This window comes from Xiphophorus couchianus, chromosome 15 (assembly GCF_001444195.1).
Source record: "Xiphophorus couchianus chromosome 15, X_couchianus-1.0, whole genome shotgun sequence".
Taxonomy (NCBI): Eukaryota; Metazoa; Chordata; class Actinopteri; order Cyprinodontiformes; family Poeciliidae; genus Xiphophorus; species Xiphophorus couchianus.
Window position 1 is genome coordinate 2,987,455 of NC_040242.1, and position 17,170 is coordinate 3,004,624.

Here is a 17,170-nt window from a genome sequence, read left to right on the forward strand (position 1 = left end):
GAGTTAACTCATTTTTCTTTTTTTTACAGGTAGGGAAATACCTTCAAACACAATGAAATCAAAGTGGACCACAATTACTCAAATCACATTCAGAGACATAACATATGAAAATCAAAGTATGGCACTTTAAATTCAAGTTCAGGTCTAAATGTAAATTCAGGTACTCAGTTCAATAAAAAGTCTCAGTTTGATTCAGTCCAAAAGATAATAATTCAATCAGTTTTCAGTTCTGTTCAGTTCGGTTCGAACTAGTCCCTGATATTCCTACCGCTCCAGCAGCGGATTACCACACGCGGGAGAGTCCCTCCCTGATGCAATGGAGAAGATGAATTGAAGGTCTAGGTCTGGCTCGCCATCTTGAATCCCGTCTGTGAATGTGTATGTCGCAGACCAATCCTCGCTCCGACCGAGCTTCCAACCGGACAAAAAACCTGACCTGTGTAACAGGCCACAAACACAATAAAACTCTTTTTAAATCCTCAAATTATACAAATAAATTCTTCTTCATAAACCCAATATATTAACCGGATAACAGTTTATGACGGAGCATTTCTTTGTAATCAGCTACGTTTTTAGCGTTAGCGCTCCGCCAAAAGAAAAAGTACAACACGATGAAAATGCAGAAAAATAAACACAAAGCTCACCAAAACCGATGTAACTTGGTTCTCATAAAATCCCCGTCAGTTCCCGACCAGGTAAATTGTGTTTTTCTTTTTCTATAATATTAACTTTTCCTGTTAATTAATCACCGCTCTTTCTCTCCGATTCCTCCTCTGCTCTCTCCCTCAGCTCTGTGCACTGCAGCGTCATCCAGGCGCCGCGTCTGTAACGCTGGTTCCTTAAAGGAACAGCGACGTTATTTTCTGTCTACAGACTTTTAACCAACTATTTATTCCTATTTATTAGTGATGTTACGTGATGTGCCGAGGCTTCGAGGCGTGTGTCGAGTAATGGAGGGGGCGTTTCCGTAAAGCGCGTATCGAGGCTTGCTTCATTTAGGGGAGGAGCCGAAAACGATGACGTCCGAAGCCTCGCTGCCTGGCTGTACCACGTGACTGCTTCGGGAAGTGGCTCAGATTTTGGCGCGGGGTTTGACAGCTTTAGAAACCCCACAGGCTCCATTCAAAATGTGGGTTGTTGTAGGCGAGTTGCGGTCAGTTGAGAGAGTGGATAGAGTTTTGATAGTTTGGATAGCAGAGTTTGGATAATGGTTATTTAGTTTGAGACAGTTAGTTCGGTGTTTGGAGAGTTTAGGAGATAGATAGATAGATAGATAGATAGATAGATAGAGATAGATAGATAGATAGATAGATAGATAGATAGATAGATAGATAGATAGATAGATAGATAGACAGGAGATTTAGGAGTGCGAGGACAGGATAGGAGAAGGATGGAGCCGGCGAGAAAGAGGAGGATTTCTCTTATGTGGGAACATTTCGATTTGATAAGCCCTAACAAGGTAAGGTGAACTGAACATTTGCAGATGCATTAGGTTTGCTTATGAGGAACTGTATTTTTCACTGTTTCTTATTTTCTGTAAAGGTGAGGTGTTTATTGTGCTCCAAGGAGTTGGGGTACAATAATAACACCTCATCCATGTAGTGTCAAAAAAGTGAAATCGTTTGAAACCAAAAACTGTGGAGAAATTGTTGTTTCTTAATAAAAATGCATGAAATCATCCAAGTTACACAAGCATTAGCCTATTCACTGCCCCTCCCTGGTTCCACAAGCACTTTCACTGTCCTCTGCCTGATTAAGCCCAGGCCATTTTTCTAGAGTCACAGAAAAACATTATTACACAACATGCCATATCACATGACACTACTATTTTGGGAATAATTACACACAGAGAATACATTCAAACAATATTTTATTATACACATATGTGTATACATAATTTATGTAGACAAATGATTTCGTCCTACACCTTTTGTGACGTCCTTCCCAAGAGCCATAATAGACAAAAATTCAATGCATCACACGTGTTAAGATACAGCTGGCTGTGATTATACACCTGGCCAGTAGGTGGTTTCGTGTGCACATGAAGCTTCAAGAAATGAACCCTTTCTCGAACCAGTTGGCTCAAGTGGTTCAATGCCTCATGAGGCTTCATCTCACCATCACTACTATTTATGTCAGATTTTAACATGGGTTACACAGGCAGCACGGCTGAGCGGAAAGCCAGGGCTGAACGCCGGCAGCAACTGGAGGAAACGAATGGACAACGGAAGAACAGCTGACTAGACTAAAGACACTAGACAGAACTGACACTACATACAACTAGGACCCAACGAGGAACGAAGAACACAGGTGGGGTTAAATACACAAAGGGTAATCACGGAAACGAGACACACCTGGGAACAATCAAAGGGAAGACAGGACAACACGGAGACTCAGAAACTCAAAATAAATACACAGAAAACTCAAATCCTGACATATAGAGCGCCATTTCAGCCAAAATTACGTAGGTTATTAATAAGTAAGTTATTGGCTTCTTTATTTATTTATTTATTTATTTCTGCCCGTCCTTTTTCATTTTCCTTATTTGTTTCTGCTTCACTATGATAATGAGGGGCGGTGCCTTCAGGCTACAACTTCTCCCATCTGGTTGGTTAGCATCACACTGTACTTAGCTTCAAGAAAGATGGCGACCTACCACCAGTTTATCAGGTAGATGGAGCTTGGCATCTTTATTAGACATTACAACTAAATCAATGGAATGAAAAACACTTTAATTCTACTGAATACATGATTTGCTAGCATAAAAAATACATATATTACAATGAACTTTCTAAATGCATTAAATGTTTGAAGGATTGTGATCCAAGCTCTGCAGAGAGGCAGGATGGGAGCAGATTAGGCATCAAACAAGCAGAAATGATCCAGAACAAAACATTCAAATCCACAACAAATTAAAGGAAAATGTTGCTTTTTCTTCTGTTATGGACAGCAGCCAATCAGATCACAGCAGAATGAGGCTGCAGAGTACTGTAGATCACAGGGTCAGGGACCTGGAATAACAAAATAATGAAAAAAACATAAAAAAATATTACTATAACACGTTAGCCATAAATAGAGGTGTTAATATTTTAACATTGCTTTTCTGTGCATAGAGAAAGCAGATGGTAAATCCATGTTTATCAGCTCATGGATGATGAATATCACATTTATTGTAAAAATTGCACATGAAGCCAATCCATGAATCTTTTGCAAAATTAAAACCTAAAGCTTAACATCCAGTTAGAGAAAAGGTTTCAACATGGAAGACCCTAATATTTGTACATTACATCACAGCGTTTACCAAATGAATAAATTTATGTTGCATTTCAATCGCGGCACTCACGTTGCTTTTTGTCCCGGTTTCCATGCCGAGATTCATGGATGTATAAGAAGCATAAGGCTCAACCTGCTGAAGGAAAACAAAGCAAAGAGAAACAGTGATGTGATTTAAGCAAACTGTTTGCAAAGGAATGTTTTTTTGTCATTGAAGGTTCTTCCTGTTGTTAAGAAGAGTTATTATTGTTATTATTCAGTTTGTTTCTGTCGCGTCTGCCTGGAACAGACCTAACCCACAAAACCATCTGGTGTCATTCTGCCCTGTGTGGGTTTTTGATAAAACTGAGTCATCATGGCAGAGTCTGACATCACTTCCTCAGCTGAGTTTCATATCTGGGTGGCAAAAGTCCAAAAATGTCCATAAACCAGCAGTGGCTGAATGAGGTTTCAAAATGTCTAAATATGTCATATTTCTGTGGTGAAACTCACAGGTTGGTCTTCCTTCTGCTTTTTACTTCCTAAAAGAGAAAAGAGTTGGACTCAGCTTAAAGTCTATCATCATAGTTTACTATCTACTGTTACTTTGTTATTTTTTATGCACATCAGAAAAACAACAGTTAAAATATTAAGCAGCAGTTTGCAAAGATGGATGTTGTTTTTAAATAAATCAGTAATTGTTCTCACCTTTAGTTTTTATCCATCCAATGGTTACCATCACAGTTATTAAGAGTCCTGCTAACAACATGGACACAATGACAGCCCACCAAATCCACCCTGGTGGAAAGACGACACGTTATATAGAATAACACCACTGGAAGAAAAACACCAACACATAGCATCTGTTTGAAATGAAAGGAATAGGCTGGCTTTGTTAAAGAGACATTCTGTGAGAACAACAATAGGTCAGTAGGTCAGATGGACTCCGTTTCTAATCTGTGGATATTTTTACTTTTCTACAAACTCACTACTTTCTATCACAGCTAATGGAACCATTACTGCTAATATCTTCACTGCATTTCATTTATCAAAGAAGAACCCAGACTATACCTGTAGGTATTTAAACGTAATTAAATGCATCCCTACCTCGTGATTTTGTTTGATTATTTTCGGTAAGTCCAGTTGCTGTTGGGGTTTCTGATGTTCGCCACCTGCTGCTGGTTGAAGATGCTGATTCAGTTCTGTCTGATTTGGTTAATATTGAGTTAGTTGTTGCTGATGTAGTTGCTGTAGCTGCTGTTGGCTGTTCTGTAAATTAGGATTATGTTGTGTTAATTAAGCTTAAGATGCATCATTATATGAAAACAATCAGCTGATTAGAGTAGATACATATAAAAAGCTGAAATATTTCAAGTTTGAGAGAATGATGAATAATGTTTCATGTTCTCACCTCTTTTCTTCCCTGATGACTGATGGTTGAAGGTGAACAGCTGGTATTGTTTAGCTTCATATCCATAATATACTTTGCACTTTAATAATTCATAAAACGTTGAGTTCTGATGCAGATGAAATGCTGGGATTGTGACAGCTGCAGAGCAGGTGGATGATACATTCATATCTGGTGATATTTTCTCTTTCCCCTCATACAGCCACCACACTGTGTGTCTGCAGTATATGTATTGAGACACAGAGCAGGTAAAGGTGACTTTTCCACTGTTTCTTTGTTTAGTCACTGGTGACGATAGAGATATTTAGAAAAGACAACAAAAGAAATTCAGCTTCATTGTTGTATCACTAAGAGGAAGTGTGACTAAATACAAATATGATGTAAATACTCACTGGTAACAACAGACAGATCAACCTTCCTGAGGTGATTTTGTCTGCAGTAGTATTGACCAACATCCTCCATTGTGACGTTCTTTATGACCAGAGAACAGTTTGCTGTGACACTCAGTCTGCCTGGCTTAGCGTTAGCCTCTTCTGTGAAATTTCCTCGTTCAAACAATGATACACTTCTGTTTCCTGGCTGACTGAACGTCCATGTGACTCTGTCACAGTTGTGTTTCTTCTCTGTCACATTTACACAGGGTAAAGTGACTCCATCACCAGCTTTAACAGTGAAGAAAGCTCGCTGTTGCCCAGCTGTTGCTGCAGGGAAAAATGGAACAAATAACTGCTGACATGTAGATTGAGAGGTAGAAACAACATAATCTTTTTGGTCACAAATAAAACCCAATAAGTAATAAATACTTTCAAGTAACATATTTTACTGCACATTTGAGGATGGATATTTGTTAGATGTTTCCTTACCTGTGAGCTGAAGCATCAGAATTGTAAATAAAATCTTAGAGATCCACTTAGAGGAAAGCATCATGCTTCAGTGTCTTTACATCCACGACTGACTGAGTCTGTGAAGCAGCTTCCTTTTAAGCATGAAATCATTGCGTGTGTGTGTGTGTGTGTGTGTGTACGGAGGTGTGACTTCCTCAGCAGCAGACTGTTGTTTGTCACGTATTTAACTCCATTACACACTTCACAGGGCAGCAAGTGGCAGGGGCGGGTGAACAATCATTACAAATAGCGTAACCATAATAGAAACTTATTTTTCTCAATTCCACAATGTATGTTAATACATATAACGAGATATGATGTTTAACTTAACTGCAAAGTAAAATGAAATCCTCGACACTCTCTGCGTTCTGTCACCTCTGGAGGAATCTGACTGTAACTCCGCCTTCCAAGTTATTGTTAGCTTTGATACTAATGTTGCATTATTGCAGCATCATCCTGATTTGTAAGTTGCTCTGGAGAAAAGTGTCTGCCAAATAAATGAACAAGAGCATAAACAAATCGGAAATTCATGAATCAAACATGACAACACCTGATATATGTGCATAAATGTTAGGTCAGGCTCTCATCCTTATAATTCAGGCGTGTTGGAATATTTTTTTTATTGAAGTTTAAAATGCTCCCATTCACAAATCATCCATCCATCCATCTTCTTCCGCTTATCCGAGGTCGGGTCGCGGGGGTAGCAGCTTCAGAAGGGAGGCCCAGACTTTCCTCTCCCCGGCCACTTCTTCTAGCTCTTCCGGGGGAATCCTGAGGCGTTCCCAGGCCAGCTGAGAGACATAGTCCCTCCAGCGTGTCCTGGGTCTTCCCCGGGGCCTACTCCCGGTGGGACGAGCCCGGATCACCTCATCAGGGAGGCGTCCAGGAGGCATCCTGACCAGATGCCCCTCAACTGGCTCCTCTCGATGTGAAGGAGCAGCGGCTCTACTCTGAGTCCCTCCCGGATGACTGAGCTTCTCACCCTATCTCTAAGGGAGAGCCCAGACACCCTGCAGAGAAAACCCATTTCGGCCGCTTGTATCCGCGATCTCTTTCTTTCGGTCATGACCCAAAGCTCATGACCATAGATGAAGGTGGGCACGTAGATTGACCGGTAAATCGAGAGCTTTGCTTTTTGGCTCAGCTCTCTCTTCACCACGACGGACCGGGCTGGTGGAGAGATAGTCCGGCTTGTGAGGCAGAGGGTTGCCTTTCAGCACGGCAATCGCTGTCAGGCGCTCCCCCTCTGCCTCCTGCTGCAACTCCTCCAGCCCCAGGTGCGGAAGTCGCGGGATCCAGAAGTCCAACAAAAGTACCAAGCATGTGGCTATACTCAGGCGCTGACGTACGGAATAAGGTCTTGCCACCTCCTCTACATAATCCTTAATGGTTTTCTTTAATCCAGCTGGATCCATGATGCAGCGTGCCTCACTGAAAGGTCTGGTTGGGTCCTTCTGTCATGAAATGGGGTGGTGAAGTGGTGAGGCAAACGCTGAGGACCCAGGTAGAAGTGAGATGAAATGATGTTTTAATTAAGAAAATCCAAAACTCCAGGCAGCACGGCTGAGCAGAAGCCAGGGCTCAATGCCGGTAGTAACTGGTTGTACGAATGGACTGCAGAATACACACGACTGAACTGAACACAAACAAACGACAAGGACCCGACAGAGATGCAGAGACACAGGTGACATTAAATACACAGGAGGTAATCAGGGAACGAGACACACCTGGGAACAATCAAGGGGAAGACAGGACAACACGGAGACTCAAAAACACAGAAACTCAAAATAAACACAGAGAAAAAACACAGATCCTGACAAAACATCTTTATTCAAAATTTTAAAACGATATTTTTTCCCATAGGTGACTGATTATTGACACACTTGAGTTATTATAGCATTTAATACTTGTGGTTATTCATAACTCTTTTATCTAAAAGTATATGAACAACTCATAATGTTCTAAGAAAACAATTTCTTCTTGTTTGACACAAATAAATGTTTTACAGCTTCCTCGTGTTTCAAACTAAACAGTTACACATAATCATATTTCATATTTGCTAATGAATTTATTGCTTTATATTGGCTCTTCAATCGATCTGTGGAATCTGATGGAAGCAGAAGACTCTGGGATGTTTTCATATACCACAGTCTCTCCATGCTGATGACGGTTTACCTGCACGACAAAACAGATCAGTATTTATTTTGGGCTGTCATGAATTGGTAGTGTGAGGTGGTGAGACAGATGCTGAGACCCAGGTTGAAGTGGATGAAATGAAAATTTAATGAAAAATGTCCAGAATAAACACAGTCCAACACAATCCAGAATGCCGGGCAGCACGGCCGAGCGGACACCAGGGCTCGACGCCGGTAGCAACCGCTTAAACGGAGGAAGAGACAAACTGGGTACACAGACGACAGCAACAAGACACAACAGCTAGACAAGGATCCGACAAAGATACAGAGACACAGGTGACATTAAATACACAGGAGGTAATCAGGGAATGAGACACACCTGGGAACAATCGAGGGGAAGACAGGACAGCACAGCGACTCAAAGACACAGAAACTCAAAATAAACACACAAAGAACTCAAATCAACATGGAGAAAAACCGATTCCTAACAGAACCCCCCCCTCAAGGGCTGCTACCAGATGCCCAAAATGTCAACAAAACACAACAAATGTGGGCGGAGTGGTGCTGGACGGGAGGGCCAGAGTCCAAATCAACAAAAAACAAACCCAACAGAGTGGGCAGAGGCACAGGAGGCGTAACCCACAGGGAGGGTTCGGTGGACGTCCTCAACGCCGATGGCGGAACCCACAGAAGAGGTCCAGCGGCAGTCCGCGGCGCCGAAGGAGGGTACCAAGGAGGAGGTCCAGAGGGCGTCCGTGGCGCCTAAGGCGGGCCATCGTGGGAGGTCCGGCGGCTGTCCGCAGCCATCTCTGGTGGACTTAGGAGGAGAACGAGGAGGCTGACGAGGAGGCTGGGACTCGGGAGGAACACTAAAGGGCAACAAAGGGCCACTAGGGGACGACGAGGAAACACTTGGACCACTAGGGGACTCGGAGGGAACACTAGGGGACAACGAGGGAACACTAGGGGAAGAAAACTTGGAAGGAGCAGTAGGAGGCTGGGACTCGGGAGGAGCACTAAGCAGAGACGACTCAGGTGGAACACTATGGGGAGGAGACTCAGGAGGAGCACAAGGGAGTGATGAAGTAACACTAGGGAACAACGAGGGAACACTGGGAACAATAGGGAACGATAAAGGGTCACTAGGGAGTTCGGAGGGAAAACTAGGAAGCTCAGAGGGAGCAGAGAACCCACTAACCGGTGCAGGATGCTCAGAAACAGCAGCGGCTGGAAGAGCAGAGACAGCAGAAGCCAGGGCCGGAGGTGGTGCTGGTCCAGGAGATGCTGGAGTGCCGGCTGGAACGCCTGCTGGAGCGGGCTCGGGAGTGCCGGCTGGTTCCAGAGACGCTGGGGCTTGGCTGGCGGAAAGATAGTCCGGCTTGGGAGGCAGAGTGTTGCCTTTCAGCACCGCAATGACTGTCAGGCATTGCCACTCTGCCTCCTGTTGCAACTCCGCCAGTCCCAGATGCGGAAGTTGCGGGATCCATTGATCCAGCACGAGGACCATGCGTGTGGCTATATTCAGGCGCTGATGGGCTGAGTACAGACGTGCAACAACAGTCCTCGATCGTTCTCATTAAACCTGCTGGGTCCATGATGGTAGCAATACCTCACCTTGGTCTGGTCGGGTCCTTCTGTCATGAAGTGCGGTGGTGTGAGGTGAGGCAGGTGCTGTAGACCCAGGTAGGAACGAAAAGAAGATGTTTAATGATGAAAAAATGTCCAAAAGCAGCCCACAAATCCCAGGCAGCACGACTGAGCAGAGGCCAGGGCTCAACGCCGGTAGCAACTGGATAAGCGTGTGGACAGAACAACAGGCTAGACAGAAAATGATGCTGACTAGACGCCAACACAGACAAGGACCCGACGAGGAACAAGGAACACAGGTGGGGTTAAATACACAGGGAGTAATCAAGGAAATGAGACACACCAGGGAGCAGTCAAAGGGTAAGACAGGACAACAGGGAGACTCAGAGACAGAAATTCGAAATGAATACACAGAAAAACACAGAACATAACACGGGCAGCATATAGTATATTTTCCAATTCATCATTTGTATATTCAGTATAAACTTACTGTGTTTCTTTTTACCGCTGTTTTGTTATCTGAAAAGAGGAACCAGATGACGTTAGCCTGATTTCAGCTTCAACAGTTAAAATTTAGCTTAATAATTACTTTAAGGAGCTTTCTTACATGTAATTTTCTTCCATATGGTAACTATGGCAACACACATTATGAGTACTGTAACACCCACAGACACAATGATGCATCTCAAGAAGGACAAATCACCTGGAAATGATGAAAAAAATTTACTTTAATTAGGCTTAATCTGAGAGAATCTGAAGCCAACCACCTGTAATGTTAATATTCAAATATTCAAATATTAGATTATAAAATGAAAATATCTATTACCTTGTTGTTCTGTTGGATTATACATTGTTGTTGCCTTTGTTATTGCTTTTTCCCCTAAAAAGTGAATGTAATGCAAGAAACGATGATTTAATTACAGGATATCAGCACCACTATTGGTCACTCTGATATTCAGACATTTATATTTTAAAGATGAAGAAAATTTAATACATGGTATAGTCTCCCTGTTTCTTGTTGTGGATATAGGTTGAGTTGTTACTGATGACTTTGGAGTTTCTCCTTTAATACAAATTTAAAGAATTGCAGCAAATCTTTTACCAACAAATAACTGAGCTACATTACCAAAAGCTACGTTAAGAATTTACAATTTCAAATCCTTAAGATGTAAATGTTGTGAAATTTGTTCTCACCTGTTTCATCTCCTGATGACTGATGGTTGAAGGTGAACAGCTGGTATTGTTTAGCTTCATATCCATAATATACTTTGCACTTTAATAATTCATAAAACATTGAGTTCTGATGCAGATTAAATGCTGGGATTGTGACAGCTGCAGAGCAGGTGGATGATACATTCATATCTGGTGATATTTTCTCTTTCCCCTCATACAGCCACCACACTGTGTGTCTGCAGTATATGTATTGAGACACAGAGCACGTAAAGGTGACTTTTCCACTGTTTCTTTGTTTAGTCACTGGTGAAGATGGAGATATTTAGAAAAGACAACAAAAGAAATTCAGCTTCATTGTTGTATCACTAAGAGGAAATGTGACTAAATACAAATATGATGTAAATACTCACTGGTAACAACAGACAGATCAACCTTCCTGAGGTGATTTTGTCTGCAGTAGTATTGACCAACATCCTCCATTGTGACGTTCTTTATGACCAGAGAACAGTTTGCTGTGACACTCAGTCTGCCTGGCTTAGCGTTAGCCTCTTCTGTGAAATTTCCTCGTTCAAACAATGATACACTTCTGTTTCCTGGCTGACTGAACGTCCATGTGACTCTGTCACAGTTGTGTTTCTTCTCTGTCACATTTACACAGGGTAAAGTGACTCCATCACCAGCTTTAACAGTGAAGAAAGCTCGCTGTTGCCCAGCTGTTGCTGCAGGGAAAAAGTGGGAGACAATGTAGCAAATAACACATCTCAAGGTTGATTGACATGTAGTTTCAACAATTAGAAATTAGATATTTCCTTACCTGTGATCTGAAGTATCAGAAATAAAGACATTGAAATCCGTAGGAAGGAAGACATAGTGCTTCTGTCTCTGCACACACACCCAACTGACTGAGTCTGTAAAGCAACCTCTTTTTAAACAGGAAAACATTGTGTAGTCTGTGTGACTATAAAGGTGTGACTTCCTCATAGGGACTGTGTTTGAAAAAACTACTTGGTGCCCAACTGCTGCAGCAGCAAGTGCAAGAATAAGTGGAAAAATCTACTGAGCAACAAGCAACTCACAGACAGAGTGAGGTTAAGCTAAAGATAAAATAACACTATAATTAATACACCAGTACACCATTACATCACTACAACAATTATTTACGCAAAACTGAAGTGTTGTTAAATAAATATTAGCTAGATGTTTTCTTATCTATGAGATGAAGTGTAAGAAGTGGAAATAGAAACGTTATTTGAATAAAAGCTGATATTTCTTTATTTCTCTGTAAAATGGTTCCAATTTTAACATGAAAACCTTGCGCAGGCCGTGTGGGTGTTAGAGGTTTCACTTCCTCATAGCAACTATAAACATCACGCCTCCTCTCATTAACTTATAGTTATAGTTCATTTTACAAATTAAAACATTGTTTTTCACATATTTTGATATCAGGTTTTGGCGGGATGAGCAGCAGATCAAAGGTAATTTGATTCTCAAACTGAGACAAACTTCTTGGAAGCAAAGTGATCAGATAAATGCACAACATCCTCACAATCCCTCTATCAAACAGATGCATGTTTTTAAAGGGACTTTATGTGGAGGTTTTATATTTAACAATGTGAAAAAAATGTTTATGCTCTGTTAGGTGCAACCGAATTTTACACCTAAAATGGTTTCTTTCTCAGTACGTATGATCTCTCCATACAAAGTTAAAAAGGATGTGGACTGGGTGTATAAATACTTATAGATCTCACCTAATATGATGTCACTACCAGCGTAACGGCAGTACTATGTCACTCTGCTGCCACAGCATCATTTCCTGTTTTCATATCACATCTTTCAGCAACCATCCTACAGGTTTAAAGTGTTTAGTTGTTTGATGCACCAGTTGACTAATCAGCAATGGCTGAACTGTGGGACGTCTTAATGTCCAAACATGCACATTTCAGAGAACAAGATTAAAGTCTGACCGTAAAAGGATTCTGTAGAAGACGATTATGGCTGGTCATCAGGAAATGAGCAAACCTGCTTTATTTAGACCACAAATGGCATAGCATGTTAGTCTCATTTTTTATATTTAGTCTCAATGATTAACCTGAGGTTAGGGTTTGCAACACTTTTTGTAGTCCCCATTTTGTTCATCCCTCTTTACTGTTAACATTTATTCTTTACAAACAAGAGTTTTACCCCAATGTTCAACCCTTCTCTCTTTTTTTCCTCACTCGTTCCAATTAACAATCCTTTTTCCTGTCATGAGGTGTGGTGGATGGTGGTGAGGCAGATGCTGAGGACTCAGGTAGGAGTGAGAAAATGATGATTTTAATGAAGAAATCAGGAATACAAAGTCCAAAATCCCAGACAGCACAGCTGAGTGGAAGCCAGGGCTCAACGCCGGTAGCAACTGGTGAAACGAAGGACAACAGTACAACAGCTCACACATACGACAAGGACCCGACAAAGACACAGAGACACAGGTGACATTAAATACACAGGAGGTAATCAGGGAACGAGACACACCTGGGAACAATCAAGGGGAAGTTAGGACAACACGGAGACTCGGAAAATACAGAAACTCAAAATAGACACACAGAAAAACACAGATCACGACAGTCGCCCCTCCCTCAAGGGCAGTTCCAAGACGCCCCCCCAAAAAACATCAGTCCAAAATCAAAAGCACAAGGGTGGGCGGAGGGACGCTGGACGGGGGGCCAGAGTCCTACATCAAAAAGGGTGGGCGGAGACACAGGAGACAGAACCCACGGTGGACATCCATGGAGCAGCTCCGACCAAGGACAACAGCGGACCCCTCGGTGGAGGTCCGGTGGGCGACGACGGAGGAGGAGCCAGGCCACAGGAGGCGGGTCCGGTGGGCGATATCGGCGCAGAGGTGGCGGGGGAGCTCTGGGCCACTGAGAGGCGAGAAGGAAGCACTAGGGGGCGACGAGGAGGAGGTGCAAAGGGGTGGAGACTCAGGAGCACGAGGGGACTCGGGTGGAGCACTGGGAGGCAGAGACTCGGGGGGAGCATTAGGGGGCAACAAGGGAGCACTGGGACCACTAGGGGGGAACGAGGGAGCACTGGGACCACTAGGCAGCGCCGAGGGAGCACTGGGACCACTAGGGGGCAACGAGGGAGCACTGGGAGACACAAAGGGAGCACTAGGGGACTTGGAAGGGGCACTAGGAGACTCGGAGGGAGTACTAGGAGACTCATGGTGGTGAGGCAGATGCTGAGGACCCAGGTAGGAGTGAGAAAATGATTTTAATGAAGAAACCAGGAATACAAAGTCCAAAATCCCAGGCAGCATGGCTGAGCGGAAGCCAGGGCTCACTGCCAGTGGCAACTGGTGAAACGAAGGACGACAGTACAACAGCTCACACATATCACAAGAGAGACACAGGTGACATTAAATACACAGGAGGTAATCAGGGAACAAGACACGCCTGGGAACAATCAAGGGGAAGACAGGACAACACGGAGACTCAGAAAACACAGAAACTCACAATAGACACAGAAAAACACAGATCACGACATCCCCACATCCTGACTGACGACTCAGTTGCCCTTCCACTCATCGCCTCTTTTCATACTTGTCCTTCTTTATGGTTTCTTCTTTGGGTTCTATTGAGGAAGAATTTATTAAAACTTTGAACAAAACGTTTGGCTCGTCTCTTCCTTAACACAGCCGGGTTCTTCTCGGCGAGCGGCGGCCAGCTGTAAAACGAAACTAAACAAAGCGTGTTGACGTCACAGATCACAGAGTTTAATTCCATACAAAGCAATGAACAACAAAGCTGCAGAGATACAGAGATATGCATTTTCTCATAAAAATAAAATAAAAACACACCAGGGGAAGACAAACGAACACAAACACACAGACAGACAACGGCGCCCAACGTGGAGAGAAAAAAGATGGAAAAAACTCTCTCGGCGTGCTCCGTGTAGTAATCTTATATCAAAGAGGAGTTTCCGTATTTTAATATATGCAAAGAAGGCGTTCCGTTGTTCAACCAATCAGAGACCTGTTTTCGGCCCCAGAGAAACCCCTCCTTACAGTTCAACTCAAATGTGATCTGTTCTCTGTCACACCAAACAGGGGAAAGTTCCTAACACCGAAGTCCTGATATATATCTCGCCGACTCCCCTGAAGTTTCTTCCTCCCACATTCCAGCTGCCGTTTCCATGGAGATGCAAATTTTATGGCCCTTGTCTCTTAAGCAGACAGTGAAAGGCGTCTGCTTGTCTCCTTGGGCCTCTCTGAAGGGTCACACAAAACCTGTTTTTCAAATAAGAGTGCTTAATATAACTTTACACGTGTTGTAAGATTAAGTGTATTTTAGCACTAAAATAATCATTTTCCTTAACAGTTCATATAGCTCATGTGGATTAAACTTTAACCATGTTAAATTTGCTTATTCAACTTGATGGTCCCAGATTCAAATCCCGGACAAGCCCCCAATTTTTATGACTGGCTCACAACACAAACGGGAGACAATGCTGCAAGATACATAAAAGGAATATTTATTAAGGATAAAGCATAAGGTTAACAAAAACTATATGATTCCAACTTTTCTCACTGCATAGGTACTATCTTTTTCGTATAAAAGACTCATGTTTTGTTTTGGAAACAGAACTTTCAAAAACTAATTTTAGTGCTGAAAAGATGTTGAAGATTACGATATAGGATTAAGGCACAAATAAAATGCTCACCAATGTTTTTGTACTTTGCTGTAGCATCGTCTTCATCAGTGGGCCTCATGCTGAAAACAAAACAACACATTTGAATACGAGACTCATGTTCATCCTACAGAATTGTATTATTATCTTCCATGTTATTAAAAACTAAAAACTTATAGAGAATAGAGAATGTTTTCACCTTCAGCCTTCCTCCGCAGCAGGATTACAACACACAATGATGTCATCTTCAGAGTTGCCAAACCCAACAGGACAATGATGTATCTTAATGGCTTTAAAAAATCTGGAAAGTAATGAATATCTGATAAGCTAGTACATTTAAACATGACTCAGTATGAAGATGTTTCAGTCAAAACTGGTGGAATATTCACATTTTAAAATTTTTAAAATGAACAAATATTTTGAGTTTGAAGTGATTTTAACAGTTCTCACCTGTTTCTACACCTGGACGATGTGAGTTGCAGGCGAACAGCTGGTTGTTTTTATTGTAACCATCTTTAACTTTGCACTTTAATTGCTCACAAAACTTTGAGTTGTGTTGAAGTTGAGATGTTGGGAAAGTCACAGTGGCAGAACAGGACCTGGAAACATTCCTGTGTGAAGATATTTTCTCTTTGCCCTCATAGAGCCACACCACTGTGTGTCTGCAGTAGACATATTTTGTCACAGAGCAGGTCAGGTTGACCTCATCATCGCTCTTCTGTTCAGTCACTGGTGAAAATAGTTGTGTTTTAAAAAGAGAAGAATAAAAATAGCTAAAGCCATTTCTTATTGTTGAACTGTTTAAACAGAAATAGGTTGTAGATACTCACTGGTGAGAACAGACAGATCAACCTTGATGAGATTTTGTCCTGCTGGGTTCTGACTGCAGAAGTATTGACCAAAATCTTTCACTGTGACGTTCTCTATGACCAGAGAGCAGTTTGCTGTAACACTCAGTCTATCTAACGTAGCCGCAGCTTCTGGTGTAAAATGTCCTTGTTGGAACCATATTTTTATGGTTCCTAGCTGACTGACCTTCCATGTGGTTCTGTCGCAGTTATTCTGTGCTTGGATCTTATTTACACAGGGCAAAGTGACTTCATCACCAACTTTAACAGTGAAGAACGCACGACGTTGCCCAGCAGCTGCTACAAAAACCGCAGAGGAAGAGCAAACAAAGTTATTTTAACTGCTAGCAGAAACTAACGGCACCAAGTTACACACAAAGCATGACTGTCTTAGCTAAAGGAACATATGAAATACTTATCATAGCTGTTTTATTGCAGAGTCAAAATGTTCTGATGGATTTATTCTTACCTGTAAACTGAAGCATCAGTATCTGGAATAAAGACAGCTTCATACATCTGATAGTAATCATTGTGCTTCTGCCAGCTTGTCACATTCACAAATGACTCAAACTCTAATTTAGCTTTACCAAAAACCCTCAGAGCTTCTGCTGATGTCATTTCCTTAAATTGCTTAATTTTGCGTTGGAGTCCAGATTCCCAAGTGTAGCAGAGTTTTTAAATGTCAGAGAGCCGTTTAAAGCCCCGCCTCGTCTCTGGTTTTATCTGGTATTTTTATTCTTCCTGAACTGTATTTCTGGTTGTTTATGATCCATGTAAACTATTTCATTTATTCATCTCTGTGCAAGAAATTTAGTCCAGCTCTGGATGAAAAACAGCTTGAGGTCTTAGTTGTTAAGGAATATGATTCAAATAAGTTAATAAATAAAGAGAAGTTTAAAATGGTGACATGATTCTTGTCGCTTTTATCTACAGTTACTGTTAACCTGCTGTTTTGTCTTAAATGCCATTTAAATTAGATGCAGTTTCTAACCAAACCAGGTGGTGGCGCTTCACCTCCTACTTACCAAGACTCATTTTGACCACAAAAAGCTGATAGATGTGGATTAAACTCAAGGCAACTGGAAAAAGCGTCTCCACAATTTAAACTTTACCTGTAGATTGTATTTAATTGTAAATTACCTACATGAGCTTTTAAATACAGTTCTGATTTTCTACTAATGCGTGGCAAGTTTTTAACTGGATTGAGTAAAT

At 42.0% G+C, this 17,170-nt stretch overlaps 1 protein-coding gene and 3 long non-coding RNA genes across 6 annotated transcripts; all 4 read right to left on the reverse strand.

Annotated features, from left to right (window-relative positions):
• On the reverse strand, positions 1-2,157 carry LOC114158220 (uncharacterized). The gene is made up of 3 exons (XR_003598366.1): positions 2,125-2,157; positions 645-895; positions 1-436 (listed from the first exon to the last, which is right to left on the reverse strand). It is a non-coding gene; the product is annotated as an uncharacterized LOC114158220 (long non-coding RNA).
• A 505-nt stretch (positions 2,158-2,662) lies between these two features.
• Positions 2,663-11,161, reverse strand: LOC114158218 (uncharacterized). 3 transcript variants are annotated; one of them, XM_028039555.1, is made up of 8 exons: positions 5,524-5,643; positions 5,053-5,361; positions 4,664-4,945; positions 4,360-4,521; positions 3,961-4,050; positions 3,766-3,794; positions 3,344-3,406; positions 2,663-3,011 (listed from the first exon to the last, which is right to left on the reverse strand). In XM_028039555.1, the coding sequence occupies exons 1-8, from the start codon at positions 5,585-5,587 to the stop codon at positions 2,958-2,960; spliced, it is 1,053 nt and encodes a 350-aa protein (XP_027895356.1). In that variant the 5' UTR covers positions 5,588-5,643; the 3' UTR covers positions 2,663-2,957. The 3 variants fall into 3 exon arrangements, with proteins under 3 accessions (XP_027895356.1, XP_027895355.1, XP_027895357.1); XM_028039554.1 differs by having other exon boundaries at positions 3,344-3,409; XM_028039556.1 differs by lacking the exons at positions 4,664-4,945; positions 5,053-5,361; positions 5,524-5,643 and adding exons at positions 10,461-10,742; positions 10,850-11,161 and having other exon boundaries at positions 3,344-3,409.
• LOC114158221 (uncharacterized) lies at positions 7,344-9,971 on the reverse strand. Its single transcript, XR_003598367.1, has 3 exons — positions 9,874-9,971; positions 9,757-9,785; positions 7,344-7,719 (listed from the first exon to the last, which is right to left on the reverse strand). It is a non-coding gene; the product is annotated as an uncharacterized LOC114158221 (long non-coding RNA).
• A 3,638-nt stretch (positions 11,162-14,799) lies between the features above and the next one.
• LOC114158268 (uncharacterized) lies at positions 14,800-15,419 on the reverse strand. The gene is made up of 3 exons (XR_003598378.1): positions 15,310-15,419; positions 15,144-15,193; positions 14,800-14,930 (listed from the first exon to the last, which is right to left on the reverse strand). It is a non-coding gene; the product is annotated as an uncharacterized LOC114158268 (long non-coding RNA).
• Positions 15,420-17,170: the final 1,751 nt, after the last annotated feature.

Coding starts and splice junctions, on each gene's coding strand:
- LOC114158218 (XM_028039554.1), bottom strand. CDS start 5,587: ATGATGCTTTCCTCTAAGTGGATCTCTAAGATTTTATTTACAATTCTG. Junction 5,362..5,523: donor TCTGATGCTTCAGCTCACAG/GTAAGGAAACAT, acceptor TTTTCCCTGCAG/CAACAGCTGGGCAACAGCGA. Junction 3,012..3,343: donor AAACCGGGACAAAAAGCAAC/GTGAGTGCCGCG, acceptor TTGTTATTCCAG/GTCCCTGACCCTGTGATCTA.